A 10736-nucleotide genomic window follows, 5' to 3' on the forward strand; every position below is an offset into this window, starting at 1 on the left:
TTTTTGTATTTTTAGTAGAGATGGGGGGTTTTTTTTTTTTTTTTTTGAGGCGGAGTCTCGCTCTGTCGCCCGGACTGGAATGCAATGGCATGATCTCAGCTCACTGCAACCTCAGCCTCCCACGTTCAAGCGATTCTCTTGCCTCAGCCTCCTGAGTAGCTGGGATTACAGGCATGTGCTACCATGCCCGGCTAATTTTTGTATTTTTAGTAGAGACGGGGCTTCACCATGTTGGCCAGGCTGGTCTCCAACTCCTGACCTCAGGTGATCCACCCACCTCAGCCCCAAAAAGTGCTGGGATTACAGGTGTGAGCTACCACACCTGGCCCCAGTGAGTATTTATCAATTGACATTTTACTTCAGGGATTGTAAGCTCTTAAAAAAAAAAAAAAAAAGGAGTAACAGCTAACTAAATAAGTCCAACAAAGTCCTAGAGTCCTCAGGGATAAGGCTAGCAAAGCTAAAGAAAAATTACCACTATAGAATCCTACTGGAGCAAACAGTGTCATTACTATGGAAACAAAATACTACCATTGTTTCCGAGAATGGCAATGGAGGAGATCAATGAGCATGGAATCAAGAACAAAAGACTGAATTCCTCCCTAGTTCGGGTGAACCACACTCACCAAGGATCAAAGCATTAGGAAATCAGCCCTCCATTAAATTGCTGAGACATAATGTGAGCACAAAAAAACAAAACAAAACAAAACGGAAAAGGCATTCCACAAAGACCTCATGAATTTTGTTTCAAAATGCACTTAGCCAGTTTATAAAAATGATACTTAAACAGAAGTCTGATTTTCCCATCTCCTCCAGTTATCTTTTCATAAATAAGATTTAAGAGGTTATGCATGTGTTTTCTCACTTTTGTTTTGACTAGACACTTTTCATGAGGGAGTAAAATGCTGTCTAATCACTATATACTGTAACCTTACTTCAAAACCCACAAATTGTTTCAAAATTTACTCTCTGATAAAACGCATTAAGTTTTCCATAACAGCTGCTTTCCTTAAACATCAGCAATTTTAATCTCACAAGGCAAACTATGGAAGAAAAGCCAAAAGTAAAATCCTGCTTCCTTTTAAAATTCAAACAGATGTTCTGTGTAATCACACAACTCACTATTTTAATTTCCTACTGCCCTATACTGACTCTCTGATTAAGTTCTAAAATGTTTTGAAATATCATTAATATATAAGCTAGAAGAATATGAAGATATTCTCACTGGAAATGTTTTAAAATACATTTTAAGCAGGGATGCAAAGGTTTACTGTGGACTACCTGAGATGCCTAAGATTTGGGAACAATCACAGTGGTTTAGATTGGTAACTTGATTGCTACTACTCTCAGGATCCAATCATAACCCTAAATTCAACTGAAAACAGCAATATGTAAAATTCACTAACAATGCGGCTTGACTCAGAACACTAAGAGAACACTGGGTCTTTATAATTAGGCAGGTATGACCATTTAAAATACTAAAAATAGGTTGGTCAAAGAATTACATCCAATGGCTAGTTCTGTAGACATATCGGCTTATACGAAGACTTCCTTTTTAACATCAAGTTATCATAGATGATCTAGCCACACACTGCTCTGAAATAAAAGTAGACAATGCCATAATTACTGCACTGCCCTTTCTGAGGCTCTAACTGATGATTACATTAAAACACCTGGAAAACTGGAAAAGTAAAGCTTCCATGTCTCATAGTCACTCCCAGATACTCAGTATCTGTGGGAAACCTACAGCCTCTATTTATACAGAAAACGAGGGTGGGAAGCAAGCATTGGGGAAGGGGGTGTTACCTTTTATTTAATTAGCACAGAGAGATGAGTCAGAGGCTGCCTTCCACGCCTACAGACTGGCCTCTCCTCAACGGTGCCTACAAAATCAGACTTGCTGCAGCCCAAAGCTATTTGTCAGCTTGCCAGGTCAGCTACAGAGCTGCCCAAGAAAACACATTTGAATGAGCAACCGTCAAGCGAACTCTCCAACTAAGAGTGCAAACTTCACTCTCCATACTGTTCAAGGTTAAGTGACGGAGGATTATCTGACAACTTGAACTTAGTTACACTACACAAAGACACCTCTAAGCCACCCTTCCTGTATCAGCTCACCAGTGAGCTATTTAGAGTAGTCCCTCCTTACCAGAGGAGGGTGTGTTCCAAGATCCCCAGGGGATGCCTGAAACTCTGGATAGTACCCAACCCCATATACACTGTGTTTTTTCCTGTATATACATACCTATGATAGTTCTGTTGTTGTTGAGACAGGTTCTCGCTCTGTCACCCAGGTTGGAGTGCAGTGGCACAACCATGCTCACTGCAGCCTCAACCTCCCTGGGCTCAGGTGATCCTCCCACCTCAGCCTCCCAAGTAGCTGGGACTACAGGCACACACACCACCATGCCCTGGCTAATTTTTGTGTGTTTTGTAGAGACAGGGTTTATCCATGTTGCCCAGGCTGGTCTCTTAACTCCTGGGCTCAAGTGATCCACCCACCTCAGCTTCTAAAAGTGCTGGGATTATAGGCATGAGCCACCTTGCCTGGTCTTATGATAAAGTTTAATTTCTAAATTAGGCACAGTAAGAGATTAACAACAATAACAAATAATAAAATCAAACACTTATGATACTATGCCAGCATCACTACTCTTGCGCTTTGGGGCCTCTAAGTCAAATAAGGGTGACTTGAATGACTTGAACACAACTGCAATTCTGCGACAGTGGATGTGACAACCGAGATGGCTCCTAAGTGACTAAGGGGTGAGGAGCATAAGTAGACAGCTAGACAGCATGGATATGCTGGCCAGAAGTGATTCACATCCCGGTGAGATGGAGTGAGATTTCATCATATTATTCAGAACAGGGCATAATTTAAACGTGTGAATTATTTCTGGAATTTTCCACTTAATATTTTCATACCCCAATAGACCTCAGGTAACTGAAACCACAGAAAGCAAAACGGCAGGTCAAGGGGGACTACCGCATTTAGCCAACGTCAACCAAAACATCACCTTGACAGAACAATTATAGGGCATTTTACTGCATTTTGCCCACATCTTTATAAAGATGAATAGGAAAATAAAAGTGCCAGTGCTAGTGATAAGAAACACAGGTCTCAATGTTAATGCAGTGGAAGCAAGGATGGCCACCATCATACAGCAGGGAAACAGTGACTCAATCACCATTTGGACTGTGAAAGTAATTGTAAAAAGAAAAGGTCAAAGTTAAAGAAAATGTTGAAAATGACAGAAATATATTGTCAATGATGCCACCTAACAGAGATGAAATTAGGGATTTTTTTTTTCATTACTTTTGGCCTTTTGGGAATAGAAACACACCCAAACCTCTTAACGCAAAAACTCATTAAGTGACTTTCACACATTCAATGTTAACACCTCTAAAGAAACCATCAAGTTTGAAGGTAGAAGACCATCTACATATGAATGTAAGCCCCGAAAACATTAACAGCTACAAATAAGTGGTGGGTGCATGTTAAAAAAACTTTCTCAGTCACCCCATAATTCTGCAAAAAGAGTGAGATCAAATACAACACTTCCAACATAATCCCAACTTTGCAAAGTAAAACTATAAATAATGGCCAGGCACGGTGGCTCACGTCTGTAATACCATCACCTTGGGAGGCTGAGGCGGGCAGATCACCTGGGGTCAGGAGTTCAAGACCAGCCTAGCTAACATGGTGAAACCCCCATCTCTACTAAAAACACAAAATTAGCTGGGTGTGGTGGCGGGCACCTGTAATCCCAGCTGCTCGGGAGGCTGAGGCAGGAGAACTGCTTGAACCTGGGAGGCAGAGGTTGCAGTGAGCCAAGATCACGCCATTGCACTCCAGCTTCGGCAACAAGAGCAAAAACTCCATCTCAAAAATAAATAAATAAATATATATATATTAAATATAAGTAACTGAATATAAAGCATCAAAATGTTGTTCTCTCTGGGTAATGATTGTGTGATTTCCCTCTGTTTCACAAATACTCCCCACATTGTTCAAAACAGTATCATCATGGAAAGAATGAATTTTTGTAACTGGATCCCTTCCAGTGGAAGCACCATGTAATATAAATGAGGACCTAACATCTCCAATCACTATAAACAAAGAGCAATAAGGAACAAGAGTTTTGTAACCAAAAGAGCTCAACAGGGGGTTCAGCTAGGTCACAGTAAGAGCTCTGCCTATGAGAAGACAGGAAACATCCTTGCAGTAGCCAGGATTTAATTTCAATGAATCGGATGACCCAGTACTAAGTGGTGCAATCAAGTCTACGAAGCACAAATTCTGTGAGGACTCTCAAAACAAGAGAAGGATCATTACTGAGGAAACATTAATTGAGCGGGGACCTCAAAGTAGAGATCTGGGTTTTACAGTGAAGAAGGAAGGACATTTTGGGGGAAACATCATCATTATTATTATTATTTTTTTGAGACAGAGTCTCACTGTCTTGCCGAAGCTGGAGTAAAGTGCCCTGATCTTGGCTCACGGCAACTTCTGCCTCCCAGGTTCAAGTGATTCTCCTGCCTCAGCCAACTGAGTAGCTGGAATTATAGGCATATGCCACCACGCCAGGTTAATTTTTGTATTTTTAGTAGAGACAGGGTTTCGCCATATTGGCCAGGCTGGTCTCAAATTCCGCCCGCCTCGGCCTCCCAAAGTGCTGGGATTATAGGCTTGAGCCACCGTGCCCGGCCTGGAATCATCATTATTGCATGTGGTATGTCATTTATTTTTTAAATAAGTCTTCATGGACTGTGTGTATGTGGGTGTGTGTTTTAAGCTGCATTCTAGGGGCATCAGTTGCCCTACTAAGACATATTCCAGCAAACATTTAATCAAAGGCCACACTGCTGGCAGACACAGCTGGCCTAATTGCATTTACACCGACCAACCCTTTGTAACTTTTCGCTTTCCTGACTGTTGAGCCACTGCTCACTCCCCTCCTTACTCCCTTATGCTCACTTTAAAGGGCCCAGTCACCTCGGCACAAAACTGAATGGAGCTCAGTTCTTTCCCCTACAGTCAATAGTTACTGAATAAAACATGTTTTTACTGCTTTAACTAATGTCTGGCTTTGTTTATCTTTGACAATGGATAGTCCCTGGTGGCATTCAAGGCTTTGTTAATTAACATAACAGACATTAGAAATGAGTTTTACTAGCCTGGGCAGCAACGCCAGACCCATCTCTACAAAATTTAAAAACTGGCCAGGCATGGTAGAACGCACCTGTAGTCCCAGCTACTTAGGAAGCTGAAGTGGAAAGATGGCTTGACCCCAGGAGTTGGAGGCTGCAGTGAGCTATGACTGAACCACCGCACTCCCGCATGGGCAACAGCCACATCCCATCTTTACATACATACATACATACGTACATACATACGTACATACATGCATACATACATACATGCATACATACACACATAAATGGGTTTTCATTGAGGAAAATCTTGGTGATCTAGAAATAGGATCCGGATGGAAATACTGGGCCTAGGCATTCCTGCTTTGCATAAACTGGCTATAAAGATAGAGTGAATAGGGCCGGGCGCAGTGGCTCATGCCTGTAATCCCAGCACTTTGGGAGGCAGAGGCGGGTGGATCACCTGAAGTCAGGAGTTCCAGACCAGCCTGGCCAACATGACAAAACCCCATCTCTACCGAAAATGCAAAAATTAGCCAGGTGTGGTGGCAGGCGTCTCTAATCCCAGCTACTCGGGAGGCTGAGGCAGGAGAATCACTTCAACCCGGGAGGCGGAGGTTGCAGTGAGCCAAGATTGTGCCACTGCACTCCATCCTGGGTGACAGAGTGAGACACTGTCTCAAAAAAAAAAAAAAAGACGGAGTGAATCTTTACTCAGAATGGCAACCATGGGCTTGATCCTCCTGGTGCAATAATCTTGGCTGCCCACCAACCGAAGTTAGCTGAGTCTTGCCTACTAGCATGTTGGCGCATCTGCCTCAGGTGAACTTTTCAGGCAAGAAGCCTATGACAGCACCAACAAGGTCAAAGAGCTGGAATGTCAGGAAGTCTTAGAACAGGCTGCATCACTGTTCTGTACGTATGCCACTGTCTGTATGTGTGACAGAATTTGGTCTGTGACTTTGGTCTTTATGACCTGAATTAGGCATGAGGGAGAAGTTAAACTTCATCCAACCATTAACCACTGGCAGCCAACAATATCTACCAAAATGGCCTAATAGCAGGGTATTCAAAACTGCATTGGGTCCATCTGGAGCAATTATTATTTATTCATATAGGAATAATAAGGAATAGCAGTCTGGTACAAAAGTCACCCAACTCAAGTCAGATGGGCCAGTATGCAAGGCCTGGCTCTACCATCAGTCAGTTGGTAACATCAGTTCACTTATTTCTCTATACTTTAGGTGACTCACCTGTAAAAGGAGTCCAAGCAGGGGTTTTGTGAGGAATTAATGAATTATAATGTATGTAAAAACAAAGCACATACTGTGGGCTGAAATAAATTTCAGCATTATTATTGTCATACATGCCTATACTTGCCTGCAGTAAGCCCTCCTAATCCCTATTGTCAAACTGCCTTGGAAAGGTTGTCTAGATTTTCCAAGCACACACCTCACTTCCGCTCTGACAAAGCGCAGTCATTTTCTTTTTTCTTTTTTTTTTTAGACAGCATCTCACTCTGTTGATCAGGCTAGGGTGCAGTGGCTCAATATTAGCTCACTGCAACCTGCACCTTCCGCGTTCAAGTGATTCTGGTGCCCCAGCCTCCCAAGTAGCTGGGACTACAGGTCGTGTACCATCATGCCTGGCTAATTTTTGTTTTAGTAGAGACGGGGGTTTCGTCATGTTGCCCAGGCTGGTCTCGAACTCCTGGCCTCAAGCGATCCACCCGCCCAGCCTCCCGAAGTGCTGGGATGATAGGCAAGAGCCACCACGCCTAGCCAGCACTGTCATTTTTTTGTAGCTAACTTCCCCCACACTCCCACCTCCACATAGCCCTTAAGTTAAAGGAGAACACAGAAGCCCTGTGTTCATTACCTTGTCCCTAGTGGCCTAGCACAGAACTTTGAACCCATAAAGTGTTGAGTGACCACTCCCCTGTAATCTCTACCTTCTTAGCATCCATTAGCCAACACCCTAAGCAAAATCTAAGTGAATATCAGAGTAGATACAAAAATAAAATAAGATGATCTGGATATTATCCTGATGCAGATGGGTAATGGCCACTAGTAAGTTAAGATTTGGGGGGTTCCTCACACTCTGCCAAATCGTATATTACAGACTTTACACTTATCATCACATGTAATTTTCACAATAACCCTAAGAAGTACCCATTCAACAGTTGAGGTAAAGTTAGGTAATAGAGGGTAACTCATCCAGTCACACCAGTCCTCACTGTCCAGATTTCCAAGTTGAAACCCAGGCCTGAGTCCAAAGCCCAGGCTCTTTTATGGGTTACATATTATTCATGATGGTCCTCAGTTAAAGAAAGTCGTCAAAATGTCTCTCTCCAACCTCAAACTTCTCCCGACTTAAATACCTAATTGGTGACTTGCCATTTCCATTAAATTTATAATAGGCATTCCTAATGTGACAAAGCCAAGAAACTTGGGTTTTCCTCACCAAATGTCCTCTTCCTAACAGCCTCCTACTTCACCTCAGTAATGCTATCATCATCTACCCAGTGGCTCAGGCCAGAAACTGAGTCTGTCTCATTCCCATATCCCACTTCTAATCCTTGCTCAAACCCAGTTCTACCTCTGAAATATACCCAAAGCCAACAATGTCCCACTGTACTCACTCCTACAGTCATAGCCTAAATTAAGGTACCGCGCTCTCTCCTCCTGGGACTACAGCAACAGCAGATTGCCAGGATTCGCGCTCCATCAGGAAAGGATTTTTGTTCACTACTGAAGCCTAGAACACTGCTTGCCCCTAAGAGGCAAATATCCACTTGGGTTTTCCTCACCAAATGCTGCATGACCAGCTCGAACTGCTTTCCTCACCTCTACTCTAGCCCCCGTTACAGTCCAGTCTGCACAGCACCCCAAGTATCTTCTAAGTGCAAATCAAACCACAGCTCTCCCCTGCTCAAAATGCTCCCACAGCCTCTCACTGCAACCAGAATTAAATCCGAAGTCCAAAGGCAGCTGACAGGCTCTGGCCATTTCTGGTCCTGCTCTTCTCTCTGACCTCACCTAAGACACCCCAGCCACCCTAGACTCCCTTGCCTCTTCTCACTGAGCAGTCTCAACTCCACAGGCATCTTCTCAGACTCTCTCAGCAACCCTCCTCAAGGCTGCTTACCACAGGCCTTCTGATAGGACCAGTATCATATTCATCGTTTCATTGTTTACATGTTTATGAATGATCTCCCCTGCCCAGACAGGCCATTGAAAGCAGAGATGCTTGTCTGACTTATTACTATATAGCCGGCTCCTGGCACAAGGTAGGTGCCCAAACAAACAAAAGAACTGGTAACTTCTGAAGGTACTGTGAGGTTTTGTTTGCTTTCTTTTTTATTTTTTGAGATGGAGTTTTGCTCTTTTTGCTCTTGTTGCCCAGGCTAGAGTGCAATGGCATGATCTTGGCTCACCGAAACCTCTGCCTCCCGGGTTCCAGCAATTTTCCTGCCTCAGCGAGTAGCTGGGATTACAGGCGTGCATCATCACAACCGGCTAATTTTGTGTTTTTAGAGAGATGGGGTTTCTCCATGTTGGTCAGGCTGGTCTTGAACTCCCGACCTCAGGTGATCCGACCACCTTGGCCTCCCAAAGTGCTGGGATTACAGGCATGAGCCACTGCGCCTGGCCTGTTTGCTTTTCTTTTAACTTCCTACTGCCTCATCCACAGGAAATCAGTGTGATCACTATCACACTGCACTGAGGCCCACCACAGTGATGCTTCCAGCAGGCCTGGGAAAACAGGGGTTAACTTTGATTTGGTTCTTTCCAAAGTCCTAAGAGGGGAGACTTTAGAAACCTGCCAAAACATCAATAGCAAAATAATTCTTTTACAAAGCCCATTTGAATACTGGTAATTACAGAGCCCTAAATTAGGCACTTGGGAATGACAGAAAGAGCCTCAAGGGGACTTCAAGGGACCAGGACAGATGCCCCTAAAGAGCTATAATTACTACGTAATAAAAAGTGTTGCATCATATTGGAGAGAAATATTTCAAAACGAGAATAAAAGATTTGCAGAGTTTTCTGAAAACAGTCTTTGCTGGTCCACGTTGTTCTCAAATACCTGGTAAGGTGGGGACCATTCTCATTCTCTTTCTCTCTCTCCCTGCCTGGCTCAGGGAAAAAAATCATTTCATCTCAGTAGTCAAAAGCCTCAATTTCCTCAACTCTGAAAAGACCAGCTTTAATGCATGCCAAGCACAGTATTAGACCTCAAAAACCAAGACAGCTCCACGTGGCCACTCCAAACAGGACAGATAATCTGCCAATATAATCGCCGGTTACAGAAACCCACAGTTTAACCCCTGCATCACTTACAGCTGGCCTCGACTGTGGAAAGGCTGAGTGTCAGCAAGAACACCCCGAACCTGGATGCTCCCCAGAGTCTGATTCGTTCGTGAAAACTACCTCCATTAAAACTCTGTACCGAAACGCTGATAATCTACATATACAGAGAGAAAGGAGCTCCACATCCAGGAGACTCGCCTACTTCGTTTTTTCTGACTCTGCAGGAAGGAGTGATACCAGCATTACAGGGCTAAGACGTACTAATATTTCTACACTGATGCAGTAACTTGTAGGAGACATAATGTTTTAAGATATCATAGGTTTAAACAGGCGAGAGTTAAAAAACAGGTTAGAGCAAGTTTATTTGCAAAGAGAGACAGGAAGGCTCGAGCCCTACGCAGGCAGTCGTGCTAGTACCGAGCCAGGGTTGGGTCGGGAAATTCAGGAAGCAGGGCTGAGTTTTCCCTTCGCCCAGACCTGCGCCCGGTAGTTTGGAAGTCAGGCTTCCAGACATTTTCAAAGGTACAGAACCCACGCTCGACTTCGAGATGCCAAGCGCAACCTGCTTGGGTTGTCTGACCCGAGTTTTATTCAGGGCATAGCAAAGGAGACGTTGCCTAAACCCACTTTTCTTCCTGATTCATCCGACAGGCAGAGTGGAGAGGGCTACGGAGCTCGGCGCTATTCACCAGTGCCGGGTGCAGGAGGCGACCCGTCCCTGGAGCAGTCGGGATCCTCCGCCCGAGCCCTGCACGCCCCGCCCCACGCGGAGTCCCGGAGGCCGGAGGGGAAGACCCCAGGGTAGCCTCTTGGGCTTCCCCCTACCCCTTCCCGCCCGCCCAGGGCACAGGATTTCCCGGACGGCTGAGTGCCGCAGGGCCAGCCCGAGCGACCCACCCGAGCCCTACGTTCGGCAGCGGAGCTGGGAACGCACCCAGGCAGGTCCTCGACGCCTGGTCTCCTGGCCCGGTTCTCCGATCTGACAACCCCCGCGCTGCACCGGGTCTCGCTCACCTGGCCTGCACAGCACTGAGCTGACATCGCGGCGGCTAACGCTGAGGGAGCGCTCGCTGGCTCCCCGCGCCGCACCGGCTGTCCTGGCTGCCTCGTGCCTCGAGCGCTTGGCTCAGCCGCAGCTCACAACTTGCACGCAGATCAGCCTCGGCCAAGCGCCTAGGCGCCGAGGCCTCGGTGAAAACAACCGCGGCCAAGCCCCGCCCCGCCGCCGGCCCCGCCCCACCCGCCCCCAGCCCCGCCCCGCGCCCACCC

General features: G+C 45.4%; 1 protein-coding gene across 1 annotated transcript in view; it reads right to left on the reverse strand.

The window, feature by feature from the left end:
• The window catches only part of SERINC5 (serine incorporator 5), a 123963-nt gene extending 113284 nt beyond the window's left edge, over positions 1-10679 (reverse strand). The window contains exon 1 of the mRNA XM_017870917.1: positions 10482-10679. Coding sequence (XP_017726406.1) covers positions 10482-10508 — 27 coding nt within the window. The 5' untranslated portion in view covers positions 10509-10679. The remainder of the gene's footprint in view (positions 1-10481) is intronic.
• Between the last annotated feature and the right edge of the window lie 57 nt (positions 10680-10736).

This window comes from Rhinopithecus bieti, unplaced genomic scaffold (genome assembly GCF_001698545.2).
Source record: "Rhinopithecus bieti isolate Rb0 unplaced genomic scaffold, ASM169854v2 scaffold_5216, whole genome shotgun sequence".
Taxonomy (NCBI): Eukaryota; Metazoa; Chordata; class Mammalia; order Primates; family Cercopithecidae; genus Rhinopithecus; species Rhinopithecus bieti.